This window comes from Aplysia californica, unplaced genomic scaffold (genome assembly GCF_000002075.1).
Source record: "Aplysia californica isolate F4 #8 unplaced genomic scaffold, AplCal3.0 scaffold00198, whole genome shotgun sequence".
Lineage (NCBI taxonomy): Eukaryota > Metazoa > Mollusca > Gastropoda > Aplysiida > Aplysiidae > Aplysia > Aplysia californica.
Genome location: NW_004797468.1, coordinates 746,246 through 760,563, shown reverse-complemented (window position 1 = coordinate 760,563; position 14,318 = coordinate 746,246). Strand labels below are relative to the sequence as shown.

At 39.0% G+C, this 14,318-nt stretch overlaps 2 protein-coding genes across 4 annotated transcripts in view; one reads left to right on the top strand and one right to left on the bottom strand.

Moving 5' to 3' along the window:
* The window catches only part of LOC101860018, an 11,897-nt gene extending 7,048 nt beyond the window's left edge, over positions 1-4,849 (top strand). For all 3 annotated transcript variants that reach the window (XM_035969937.1, XM_005098959.3, XM_005098960.3), the window contains 2 exons: positions 1,085-1,226; positions 2,783-4,849. In XM_035969937.1, coding sequence (XP_035825830.1) covers positions 1,085-1,226; positions 2,783-2,956 — 316 coding nt within the window. In that variant the 3' untranslated portion in view covers positions 2,957-4,849. The remainder of the gene's footprint in view (positions 1-1,084; positions 1,227-2,782) is intronic.
* An 8,062-nt stretch (positions 4,850-12,911) lies between these two features.
* Positions 12,912-14,318, bottom strand: part of LOC101864524 (neuronal acetylcholine receptor subunit alpha-7-like) — a 4,759-nt gene continuing 3,352 nt past the window's right edge. The window contains exon 2 of the mRNA XM_013082888.2: positions 12,912-14,160. Coding sequence (XP_012938342.2) covers positions 12,912-14,160 — 1,249 coding nt within the window. The remainder of the gene's footprint in view (positions 14,161-14,318) is intronic.

The following is a 14,318-nucleotide window of genomic DNA, read 5'->3' as shown; positions in this document are numbered from 1 at the left end:
TGTACATTGATGGTGTTATGTCAGTGGTGTACATTGATGGTGTTATGTCAGTGGTGTACATTGATGGTGTTATGTCAGTGGTGTACATTGATGGTGTTATGCTTTAACCTTAACTGTACAACTGTTTCTTGAAACTATTCCCCATGCACAAAAATCTGTTGTGATTTAGATGATGAGAAGAGATGGAAAAGTCAGCCCATGGATACCTTTGTCTTGTTTATATTCATGAAGATTCATGCTTTTTATTAAGGACCTGCAGATTAACTTGGCTGGGGTTTTAGAACAAAAATACAAAGGTGAGCTTTTGTTTCACTCACATGGTGAGAGTATAAGGTCATCAGTGTGACTTGTGACTTTGGGAAGTTAACCTAGTGGCTTCATTTCATTTGTGAATATGTCGTGGCAAGTTTTACAAGCTGTTGATTCTATCATGGGCTGGGAGCTGTTAATGGAATCTACTTCTACCTTAGGTAAGTTTGTGGCAAAACTTTGCCATTACATGGAAAAGTTAAAGGAATTTGTATTTTTAAGGATCTCTTTTGATATCAGGCCTTTTACTGCAGCCTTTTTATATGAATTTTGGAGAGGAGAAATGATTTTAAAAATATAATAAAAGCTTTTATATATAGAGCTATATCTCTCCTCAATATTGCTCCAATGTGCTACAGAATGGTTTTGAAAATATAATAAAAGCTTTTATATATAGAGCTATATCTCTCCTCAATATTGCTCCAATGTGCTACAGAATGGTTTTGAAAATATAATAAAAGCTTTTATATATAGAGCTATATCTCTCCTCAATATTGCTCCAATGTGCTACAGAATGGTTTTGAAAATATAATAAAAGCTTTTATATATAGAGCTATATCTCTCCTCAATATTGCTCCAATGTGCTACAGAATGGTTTTGACAAAATATCGGTTGGTAGGGCGTGCAAAAATTTAAAAAAATATTCCAGCTATCTGTATGAGTGATAAGATAAACCCCTTCGTATTATTTGGTGAAGAGAGGTCTTTTCCTTAGAGAGCAAAGGGAGTTTAATGTATTTCCATGAGTTTTGACATAATTTCTAATTTGTGCACAGCCAAACCGTGGATGCCATCTGTCTTGACGATCTTGTGCCGTTTGTAAGGGGTCGTGATGTCTTCCTCAAACTGGACCTCGAGGGTATGGAAGTTCAGGTGTTGCAGTGTGCCCAGGAATTTTTCTCTCAAGTTGATGTCAAGGTGGGATTTAACTTTCTTATCTTTTCTTCTCCTTGGGAAATTTCTTACTTTTGTTTTTTGTTAGTAACTTGTCAGTTTCTTTGATGAGTCTCTGCTGTTTGTCAACACAAGACACTTGAAGGTAAAATATCACATTTGTCTCTGCTGTTTGTCAACACAAGACACTTGGAAGTAAAATATCACATTTGTCTCTGCTGTTTGTCAACACAAGACACTTGAAAGTAAAATATCACATTTGTCTCTGCTGTTTGTCAACACAAGACACTTGGAAGTAAAATATCACATTTGTCTCTGCTGTTTGTCAACACAAGACACTTGAAGGTAAAATATCACATTTGTCTCTGCTGTTTGTCACTTGGAAGTAAAATATCACATTTGTCTCTGCTGTTTGTCAACACAAGACACTTGGAAGTAAAATATCACATTTGTCTCTGCTGTTTGTCAACACAAGACACTTGGAAGTAAAATATCACATTTGTCTCTGCTGTTTGTCAACACAAGACACTTGGAAGTAAGATATCACATTTGTCTCTGCTGTTTGTCAACACAAGACACTTGGAAGTAAAATATCACATTTGTCTCTGCTGTTTGTCAACACAAGACACTTGGAAGTAAAATATCACATTTGTCTCTGCTGTTTGTCAACACAAGACACTTGGAAGTAAAATATCACATTTGTCTCTGCTGTTTGTCACTTGAAAGTAAAATATCACATTTGTCTCTGCTGTTTGTCAACACAAGACACTTGGAAGTAAAATATCACATTTGTCTCTGCTGTTTGTCAACACAAGACACTTGGAAGTAAAATATCACATTTGTTTTTGCTGTTTGTCAACACAAGACACTTGAAAGTAAAATATCACATTTGTTTTAATTAAAATTTTCCCCTCTCACCCCCTTTCCTGATCTCTAACCATGTTTTGTCCTCTCACCTCCTTTCCTGATCTCTAACCATGTTTTGTCCTCTCACCTCCTTTCCTGATCTCTAACCATGTTTTGTCCTCTCACCCCCTTTCCTGATCTCTAACCATGTTTTGTCCTCTCACCCCCTTTCCTGATCTCTAACCATGTTTTGTCCTCTCACCTCCTTTCCTGATCTCTAACCATGTTTTGTCCTCTCACCTCCTTTCCTGATCTCTAACCATGTTTTGTCCTCTCACCTCCTTTCCTGATCTCTAACCATGTTTTGTCCTCGGCTTTTTCAGCCCCCTCCTCTGTGCTCCTGGGGTAATTCCGATCGCTGTTTCTTTGCTCTTATTATCTATCAAACATGGGGTTGCAGCCAGTGACTGACTTTAACAAATTAGATCAAATTTTTAAACAACTACCATTTTCTTAAAAATTGACTGAGAGTGGTACCAAAATGCTCAGTGGATATAGGCCTTTCAAATGGAACAGATACATTTGGCCTACTGCTACTTTGAAAATTTAGTTTCTGGTACCTAATAAAACACTTCCCCCCAAAAATCTCCAAAACACTTTTTTAAAATTAAAGAAAATTAAAAAACCCACCAAACAGAACCCATTCCAGTTTGTCCTTTGAAACATTTTTTCAGGTGGTTCTGCTGGAGTGGATGTTCTACAGGCATCACGAGGAGGCCAGTGGCATTCTCAAGTCTTTCCTCACCTCCCACGGACTGTCGCCCACCTGGGGCGTGAATCCTGACAGGGTCATTGACCTAGATGCATCCCACTCCTGGCCAGATAATGTGTTCTGGATGAAAGTCTAATGATTTTTACGCTTCTCACAGCGATGATGTGCCTTTTTACAGCAGACCTTTTGTACGCAGTGTTGAAACTGCTCTAATGGCCACCTGTCCACAACCATCACATGGACAAACGCTCACTTCCCATCTCCCCTTACGTTGCTCTAAATTATATCGACACTGCACGAGATATCCTCCTGTCTAAGACAACCACTTTTCTCCTTGGCAGTTGGTAATATTCCTAGACAATTTCGACCGCACAGTTACAAGTTTTAAGGCAGCCAACCATCATGGAGGAGGAAAGTGGAAGTGTTGAACTGGTGGCCGTGTGGCCGTCTGACACAGTGTGACAGTGTCAATACAATGGAAAGAAAGAAACCACAATGGGAACACATGGGAAGGGATCATTGTTACAGGTGATTGTCTGCAGGTGGCCGTTACAGCAGGATCAACTGTATGTGGTAGGGGGGACACTGAGACAATGTTTGCTGGAAAAATTATTTTATTAGAATTTCTTGTGTCATATTGCATAATGGTACTGGAGGTGAAAAAAAAAGCATTATTGAAAAAACAAAGTATCTGGCTTAATTTTACTGAAACGCACTTCTGAAATGAGCAAGTATGGGGTGGGTGTTTAATGTGGTCTTGTTCTTCTGTTTCTACTTTTCAGTCATGTCCCCTGTCTGTATCTGTTCCTGGTGTAGTGTATGGCTATTGTTCTGTGGGTTTCTTGGTGATAACGACAACTCAAAATAATCTTCTGAAGTTGTCCTTCAAAGAGTAGACTGGTTTTATTTTGATTTTTGTAATTTTGACTTCACATTTGACTTGACAATCATCTTATTAAAATTTCTCCAGTATGGGTGGGTTGTGGGCTCCCTTTTTAGGTTTTCTACTTCATTTCTATCTTTCCATTTCCTTATTAAAGTAATTCTGTCCCTAGCTAAATATGGCTATTACTGTGCTTTGTCAGCAGAAAGTGAAACGTGCCAAACATTTCAACAGTGAACGTTTTATCATCGTTGTCTGTATATATTGTACTTTATTGTGAAATTTGAACATTAGCATAATTTTTTTTTGCTAAATGTATTATTTATGAAACTGTCTTGTCTTGATTAAGGGGGGGCTCGCTACCTACGGGACAACATTTTCAATTAAAGACAAACTGAAACAACTTTGGTCACAGGCAGTCAACATGAGACCAAAGATTCATGTGTCACAGACAGTCAGTATGAGGCAAAAGATTCATGTGTCACAGACAGTCAGTAGGAGACAAAAAATTCATGTGTCACAGGCAGTCAGTAGGAGACACAGGCAGTCAGTAGGAGACCAAAGATTCATGTGACACAGGCAGTCAGTAGGAGACCAAAGATTCATGTGACACAGGCAGTCAGTAGGAGACCAAAGATTCATGTGACACAGGCAGTCAGTAGGAGACCAAAGATTCATGTGACACAGGCAGTCAGTATGAGACAAAAGATTCATGTGACACAGACAGTCAGTATGAGACAAAAGATTCATGTGTCACAGACAGTCAGTATGAGACACAAGATTCATGTGTCACAGGCAGTCAGTAGGAGACACAGGCAGCCAGTAGGAGACCAAAGATTCATGTGTCACAGGCAGTCAGTATGAGACAAAAGATTCATGTGACACAGGCAGTCAGTATGAGACAAAAGATTCATGTGACACAGGCCGTCAGTATGAGACAAAAGATTCATGTGTCACAGGCAGTCAGTAGGAGACAAAAGATTCATGCTCAACTGTTGACACACTCAATTGCGTAAGCTGTTGCCATGGAAACGGCGGTCATCTTGAAAATTTGATTGACATTTATTTTTCTCCTCCATTTTTAGTTTTCTCTTTTTGATATTCTGTAACTTGCAAAATGTGACAAATAAATAGGTGTTTGCAGCTGGTAAGTTTGATGTTTGATACTATACCTAGAAAGTATCCAAAATTGTTCTCAAAGTTGAGGATATGGAATCTGATCTTTAAAAAATATTTGTGGCACGAGTAAACAATTTGTCAAGTCTCTGTGTTGAAAATTTAAAAAAATGGTGGAGAAAAACCCCCCGGCATATGCAGGCGAAAAGTGGGGAAAAAGTTAGCTCTAAGAAAAACAAGATTAAACATCGAAAATGTTGGTACACAACGCAGAACCCAATAAAACTGAATTCTGTTAATGTTACTCACTCAGTGACTAGTGTCAATAAAATCTAGACTGAATGAGGGATGGGAAAATATCAAAAGTAAAGAGTGCTCAGAGTCAGAGTGAGTGACAATCTGTCCCTGAGGCCCTAGACGTGACCCGCGAGCCCCCTTATATGAGAGCAGTGATTGAAGCATAGCATTTTTATCATCTGTGTACACTCCATGATCTCAATTAGTATTGTGCTGGACTGTACTGCAAGGGAACCTGGTTTGAAATCACAGCAGCAGCAGCAGAGTGTTCTCGATTTTCTTGGGTTTTTTTGGTGTTTATGTTTCTCCATTCCATTGGCTTAGTGTTGTCTAAGATTGTTCTCATATGAGAGGTTCCGCCATGCATATATATATATATATATATATATATATATATATATATATATATATATATATATATATATATATATATACGAGCTGGGCCCCCTTTCGGTGAAAGGAATGATCTGTGCTTTAATATCAACTAAAAGTCATTGGCCTACTATATTTACACTCTACTGGAATGGGGAAATAAATCTTGAGAGATGCAAAAAATGAGAAGGTCTAGATCTATACTCTCAAAACAAAAAGCGCCTTGCTAAATATCACTTCCGGGTTTTCTAAAATGACAGAGACAGAAGCGTCGGCCGACAAAAAGCGATCAGCGAAATAAAGAAATGTAGGTTGTTGCAGCAAAACTCTCAAAACTGAAAAAACCAAGGGCGTCATGATCTGGAGAATATTTTAAGAATTTTTTGGCGAAAACCGCATGTCGATCGATACAGCCATTAAAAAGCCTTTTGAGCCACCACAAATAGATAATAGATATGTACAGTCAAACCTCGTTATAAAAATGCTCTTATTTTTAAGCTTTGATTAGAATTTGAAAAATAGAAATTATTGGACAGAAATTTTAAAGTGACCTTAAAAAACTGCAAAGAAACAGCGCCACCTCGGACTGTCTGCAAAATATTTGTCGTTGTCAGCCTGATGACCAAAAGGTTGGCAGGCATCCATGAGGCTTTTCTATTCTGAGGAGTCTCTGCGAAAGGACTGAGTATCAGGTTAAAGAAAACAAAACTACTGTACCTCTACAGGGTCCTTGACACATAGCCTAGCTTCTGAGCCTGCAGAAATTTTCAATGTGAATATATACGTAAAGTTCAGCTGCAGCTGTACATGGAATTAGTTGTCACCTATTTATTTGTCCCCTGCCCTTGGCAATTGTGCTAGACACAGATCTAAATTAGTTAGGACTGGCCACAGTTTAATTGTCTCTAGTCCCTACCAGTCTATCACTGTTAAGATGGCAATCGGTGCTATCCTGTTATACTACCGCTTGCCCCATTGTTCCACCAACTTCATGCTCATCCCAGGTAGATGGTATAATGGGTTTTTTTACTGTATACAGCGGCGTCCAAAAGAAACTTGAAAATGTAATCACCTAAATATGGTGTGAAAGCCTTGCATTACCTTGTGGTTTGGGTGTTTGATTCCTGTAATGTTCAAACCACCTCTTTTGATTATAATAGATAATAGATAGCATTTGTATATTATATTATAGCTAATTCCCACTCAACAGCAATCTCTCAATGCGATTTACAATCAATACTATTACTCCAGCTAAGCTGATAGCATTCTGAAACAATCACAACTTTCTTGGAAGCATACAATGCAAGCTGCCATTTATAGACGCTAAAACACTAACATACTGACAAGATCTTTCGCTTTCTATGGCTAGGTACCCATTCTCACCTGGGTGAAGCGGGGAAAATTTGTGTAAAGTGCCTTTCCCAAGGACACAATTTTTGGGCATGTTGCGCTACAATCTTTTATTTCTTTAAAGTGTCGTATACATTTCATGCCCTGATCGCTACAGTTTTCATAATTTATGAGGCAGCCGGATTCTATCCTATTTGTCAGGGTCAATCCACACAGAGTGGGACACTACTCCAAAGTCCAAAGATGAAACATATTTCCCAACGTGGGAACTGGACTGTGGTCATTTGTGTGCAACATGATGGACCCTACCATCACCTTTCTGGTTCTGGGATTCCATATGTCATTTGCGCTATGCCAATCAAGAACATATATATAATATTATATATATATATATATAAGTGTGTCATATATGGCATAATATGAAGGAATGTACTGACTTTTTTAAGATTGCACAATAATGTTTTAATGTATGTTGTAGCTTTAGCGAGTTGCTCATAGTGTGGGGTCTCTTACACTCCAATGTTCCTGTTTTCTTGGGTCTTTTTTTATCGCAAATATTTTATAATCCCCTTATTACGAATGTAGATGATATATGCTGGATTGATCCTGCCTACCAGGGATAACCTGGACTGTGCAGGCGACAATTCTGCTGAGAGACAGAGATACTCTGTAGAATCCTCCTCCCCCCCCCCCCCCCCCATTCCCGAGGGAGAGTGTCTTTTGGCTTGCTAAGATTCATTCTTCCCCATGTAATGAATTTGCAAAATGGATTTTTATTGAGGACCAAAGTTGTTTTACCTAGGCTATTGTTTTTTTAATTGAATTTTTAATGAGAGTTGTTGTTATCTCATTTATGTATTTATGTGTATTTATATTTTCAAAAATTGAGCTTACATGGAGTGTGCCTTTACCTCCATCATACGCAAATAATGCAAATATAATGGAACATTTATATATATATTTGTATAAAATCTGGCTTTTACAAATAAAAAATGACCTGGTTTATACATGTGTACTGTTTAACTGTTAGCAAGAAATATGTGAATAAATGTCTGTGCTTTTAGAAGCCCTGTGGGGTTTTTTGGGGTTTATTTTTGTTGCACTTTAATTCTAGGGGATGATTTCTCTGTTAATTCTCCGCGCTGTTGTGAATAGTGTACCAAACTTACTTAATACCCAAAAGGTACTCAAATTAATTAAATTCACCCCCCACTCCCCCACCCCACCGGGCCAAGGCTGTTAATCTCTTTCTAATAATGACAATGTTAAATGGAAAAAAAAAGGTTCAATTGTCAAATAAAAAACGTCCTTGGTACAATTTCCAAATTCTTCCTGTAGGTCGAGGAGGTTTCAATGAGTGATTCACTAATGATATCTCCATGTCTGTCCATGATTACTGCTCTGATCTTAGCATTTGGAATCTACCCTATTGATCACATAAGGTAAAACCATACAGATCTTTCAAGTTGTATACATTTGAGCATCAACAATGCCTGCTAGAGTCCAGCATTATTGCTGCCAAATATTGTCCGTGTTACTTGTAGTGTAGGCCTACCAGTGGTTGAACGTTGTGTGTTGTCAGGGACAACAAGCGTGGCACTTCCAGGGAAGGAGTTGAGAAGTAAGTCAACATGATTGTGATCTCTATTATTATCTCAACTGGAACATTGCCCACTGTGGGCTACTAGACTACATTTTAAGGGGAGGAAAGGGGGGGGGGGCTACTAGACTACATTTTCAGTAAGTTGAAGTCAGAGAATCAGTTGTGAGCGCCATTGTAAAACTCTTTCCAAAACAAACAAACAAACAAATTTATTATAAACAAGCAAATGTGTTCGTTCATATCATTTGTATTCTGAGCTTGAAAAGCTTTCTCAACACCTTCATTCTCATCTGAGTCATCATTGAAAATCCTTTTGTTTGTGTTTTTTGTTTATTTGGTAAGTGTTTTACGGCGCTCGCAACTGCACCAGGTCATATGAGCGCGCGGGACACACTTAACATTTTCAGTTGGTAGGAAATTTGGAATTTTGCCCGGGTGGCAGCCGAAGCCTACTCTTATCAATTTTAGACCACCAAGGGATCTTTAACGTGCACAACTTGCACACGGGCCCTCAGAGATTTTTCGCCCTTCTCCGAGAAGGCTAGGTGTAGATCTTTCCTACCAGAAGATCAGGAGTGTGGCAAAAAGACAGCTGTATGAAGCAGCCAAGGAGTAGCAGTAGAAATAGAAAGACTGCAGAAAGAGTCAGGGGCCCAGAGGAGGGGGCAAAGGAGATGAGGGAGTGGGGGCAGAGAGAGGAGACGAAAGGAGACAACAGAACATTGCTTGAGAGCAGGAAAGGAGGTGAAAGGAGACAATTTCAGAGAAGAAAATTTTTCGGGCGCTGCCCAGGACCTTTGAATGAGAGGCCAACACCTTAACCTCTAGACCACGAGAACCCCCAATCCTTTTGTCACGAAAGCCAGCTTTGATCAGTTTTTGTAGCTTTTCTGTTACGTACTTTTGCTGTTTCACTCCATCTTTACGTACTTTTGCTGTTTCACTCCATCTTTACGTACTTTTGCTGTTTCACTCCATCTTTACGTACTTTTGCTGTTTCACTCCATCTTTACGTACTTTTGCTGTTTCACTCCATCTTTACGTACTTTTGCTGTTTCACTCCATCTTTACGTACTTTTGCTGTTTCACTCCATCTTTACGTACTTTTGCTGTTTCACTCCTTCCTGTACGTACTTTTGCTGTTTCACTCCTTCCTGTACGTACTTTTGCTGTTTCACTCCTTCCTGTACGTACTTTTGCTGTTTCACTCCTTCCTGTACGTACTTTTGCTGTTTCGCTGTGTTTTCATTCTTGCCTTTACTTTCTCCGACCTTTGTCTTTTTCTCATTTTTCCTCTTTTCACCTTCTTTGGTTTTACCCTCTTTCATTTTTCCTCTTTTCACCTTCTTTGGTTTTACCCTCTTTCATTTTTCCTTCACAGTTTTCATCTCTCCTCCCATTTTTTTCTCTCTTTCCTTCTTTAAGCTGAGATTTTGCTTTTCTCGGTTTTCCATCCTTTGTCTTGCTATTGTTGTCTTGCTGTTGGCCACTTCAGGTCCAAACTATTGGGTACATGTATCGTTTCCTCTGGGCGTGCCTGGCTTGACCTGACCACGAAAGTGCCTGAATTTCTGGGCACGGCTGCTGATTACAAGAATCTCGTTACATCTAGCCACGACATTACTGTTTTACGAGAGAGAGAGAGAGAGAGAGAGAGAGAGAGAGAGAGAGAGCGAGAGAGCGAGAGAGAAACAGAGAGAGAGAGAAAAAGACAGAGAGAGAGACAGAGAGAGAGAGAGACAGAGAGAGAGAGAGAGAGACAGGCAGACAGACAGAGAGACACAGAGAGAGAGAGAGACAGAGAGAGAGAGAGACAGACAGACAGACAGACAGAGAGACAGAGAGAGAGACAGAGCGGGAGAGAGAGAGACAGAGCGAGAGAGAGAGACACAGAGAGAGAGAGAGAGAGAGACATAGAGAGAGAGACAGACAGACAGACAGACAGACAGAGAGACACAGAGACACAGAGAGAGACAGAGCGAGAGAGAGAGAGAGACAGAGCGAGAGAGAGAGAGACAGAGAGAGACAGAGACAGAGAGAAACAGAGACAGAGACAGAGAAAGACAGAGAGAGAGAGAGACAGAGACAGAGACAGACAGAGAGAGACACACACACACACAGAGAGAGAGAGAGAGAGAGAGAGAGAGAGAGAGAGAGAGAGAGAGAGAGACTCCAGGAAGTAAGTTCTCGTTGTTTTTCCTTCAGAAAAAAAGCATTCCAGTTTTTTTTAAATCTATCTTTGCTGGACAAGCAAACGGTCCAGGGGTAATTTGACATCACGTGACAGATAAAGCCTTTTTTCCTGCACACGTGACACATCTTTGATATGGTGGATCTCTTGAATTGAGCACTCGATTCCTTTCATAGAATGGTCAGAATGACATGTACAGAGCAGCAGCACTGCGTGGCATCCAAGCCAAGCACACAAAGTTTCACACAAGCAAAAGGAAAGGTTTGCTGCTTTGCTTTATTGTACAATTTGAGCGAACAGTTCAAAACAGTTCTAGAATTACATTTTCTCCAAGCGCACTAATTCACTGTCTATCGATTCGCGTTACCGTACATGTATTCTAATGATTCCAGTTTGTTGAATTAGTCATCTGTGTTCCCGTACAATGCACAAACAGCCAAACAATCTAGCAAGCGTACACAATACAAACCCCAGTACATCGTATTCATTCTGGTGTCTCTACCCCCCCCCCCCCCCATACACACATACGCATACATGATACACAGAGTAAATTTGCAGTCTCCAACTCTAAGGACGCTCAAGCCCAAGTTTTAGAAGTCACCAAACGTTGGCAGCCATTTTCCCCTAATTTTACATCTGGCACCAGGCAACGTCCATCTTCTTCGATCGTACAAATATCTCGGAGTCTTATTCAACATAGATGGGTATCCTTTTCATCTAATGCAAACAATGCGTATGCAAAGAAGCTTTAATATGATGATAGTATTACAATGCCCCACAATTGACAAGCGCCTGATTCGACTGTGTCGTGCCGCCTGGGATTATTCTTATAGGCTAACATGTATAAGTATAATATTATGTGATTATTGTTATCTAGGCTAACATGTATAAGTATAATATTATGTGATTATTGTTATCTAGGCTAACATGTATAAGTATAATATTATGTGATTATTGTTATCTAGGCTAACATGTATAAGTATAATATTATGTGATTATTGTTATTATAGGCTACTATGTATAAGTATAATGTTATGTGATTATTGTTATCTAGGCTAACATGTATAAGTATAATATTATGTGATTATTGTTATCTAGGCTAACATGTATAAGTATAATATTATGTGATTATTGTTATCTAGGCTAACATGTATAAGTATAATATTATGTGATTATTGTTATCTAGGCTAACATGTATAAGTATAATATTATGTGATTATTGTTATCTAGGCTAACATGTATAAGTATAATATTATGTGATTATTGTTATTATAGGCTACTATGTATAAGTATAATGTTATGTGATTATTCTTATTATAGGCTACTATGTATAAGTATAACATTATGTGATTATTCTTATTATAGGCTACTATGTATAAGTATAACATTATGTGATTATTCTTATTATAGGCTACTATGTATAAGTATAATATTATGTGATTATTCTTATTATAGGCTACTATGTATAAGTATAACATTATGTGATTATTCTTATTATAGGCTACTATGTATAAGTATAACATTATGTGATTATTCTTATTATAGGCTACTATGTATAAGTATAACATTATGTGATTATTCTTATTTTTGGCTACTATGTATAAGTATAATATTATGTGATTATTCTTATTATAGGCTACTATGTATAAGTATAACATTATGTGATTATTCTTATTATAGGCTACTATGTATAAGTATAATATTATGTGATTATTCTTATTATAGGTTACTATGTATAAGTATAATAATATGTGATTATTCTTATTATAGGCTACTATGTATAAGTATAATAATATGTGATTATTCTTATTATAGGCTACTATGTATAAGTATAATAATATGTGATTATTGTTATTATAGGCTACTATGTATAAGTATAATGTTATGTGATTATTCTTATTATAGGCTACTATGTATAAGTATAACATTATGTTCTGGGTTCAATGCGGCCTTTGCCAACGTCAGTGGTGTAGTGGTTAGGCGCTTCGATGTCGCATGCGGGAGACTTGGGTTCCATTCCTGTGTGGGTAGAAGTTTTGTCAAATACCGTATTGCCATCTTTCTTCTGGGACTGTGTGCCTCTCAGCCTGGATTGGCCGTGGCAGGCAGGGTCGAAACCAGCCTTTTAAATGATCGAAATTGTGTCAATGGGCTCGCAAAACTCCAACATCAAAAACAAATCAATTCTTAATGTGGGCTTTATACATGTAGTGATGTGTGGAACTAAAAGGCCGCCCCGAAATGAAAGTGCTTATCGGTAAAACATTGCCCATCCCAATTCAATCAGCTCTTGTCCCCAATTTCACTCTAATTATGGTGATAACGTTGATTGCGATAAAAGACAAAAATAGAATCGCAAAGCTGATCAAGTTGATCTTTTCCGCCAACATTCGGAGGTACGGGCATTTAACGTCAAAAGGATCGGTTATTTCTTCTTTGAATTTGAATTCGTCAACCATCTGAGGGTCCGGGTTGTTTTTTCCCCCTGTTCCATTGTAAGAATCAATTCTGCTATCTCCGGCCCCAGGTCCTTCTGTTTGGATCTCTTTGTTACTTCGGTTGAACTTGGATAGGGCAAAAAAAGTGCCTGGATGATTTGGCGCAGGTTCTCCAGTACCTTTGTTGTATCCACTGGGCAGAGGGTGACCGTGCACTTGACTAGTTCCCGGCCACGCGCTGTAGGGTGCTACCTCTCCACTTTTGAAAACGCCAGCCTTACATTTCCTCTTCTTACTATTATTCTTTTGTTTTTCCAAATTTATGGGGATAGAAATTCCCACAATCCTCACCGCTTTCCGGCCATCGTTAAGGACGACAACTCTGCTCCAGTGAACGATGTTGACCACGACTGTCATGACGATGCACAGAGCGCTAATGGCGAACATGATGAGGATGTATTCCATCATAATGGGCGTGTGGGACGCTGACCTGGGCATTAGACTCCCTACTAAGCTGGAGTGCACGGACAGAGAGAGGAGAACTGTGAGGGCGTAGGAAAGCCTTTCCCCACTCTCTACGGGAACTAAGAATGTTAGTTGTGCGAAGAAAGACACGATACTCACAGGGATGATAATAGTGAGAACGTAATAATCTGGACGTCGACGTAAAGTTAATCGGAAATAAGCAAGCGGAAACTTGAGAGTTGGAGTTAGTCCTACGTATTCCACCCCCGAACGTATATCGACCAGTGCCCATTCACCGTGTTCGATGTATCCGTCTATCACAGAACCCACTTCTGGGATCAGAAGGATATCTTTGAGAGAAGACCGGGCAGCGGCGAAATTGAATCTACACGTCTGAGTGTCAAATGGGAAGTAGGTCATGTCCAGATTGCAGATCGCTACCAGCGTAGCAGAAATGGCGAATCGGACCTCGCCACTGGGAAATACCAGATTTTGAGAAGGGAAATCAAAAAGCGGTTTCTCGCTGTTGACGTCCATGCCAAGAGTCCAGATTTGATCTTTGTTGAAGTACATGACATCTAGTCCTCCGTAATCATCCGGGTTCCACTTCAGATTTTTATCTTCCCTGCAATAATAAAAAGACCGAAAGGAATCTATACATATACGATAAACTCACATATAATGAAACTTGGAAGGACTTTTAAAGAGAGGAATGACAGAAAAAAGGAAGGAATGAAGAGAGGGAAAAAATAAAGAAACAAAGAAAAAAAAAAGAGAGAGAGA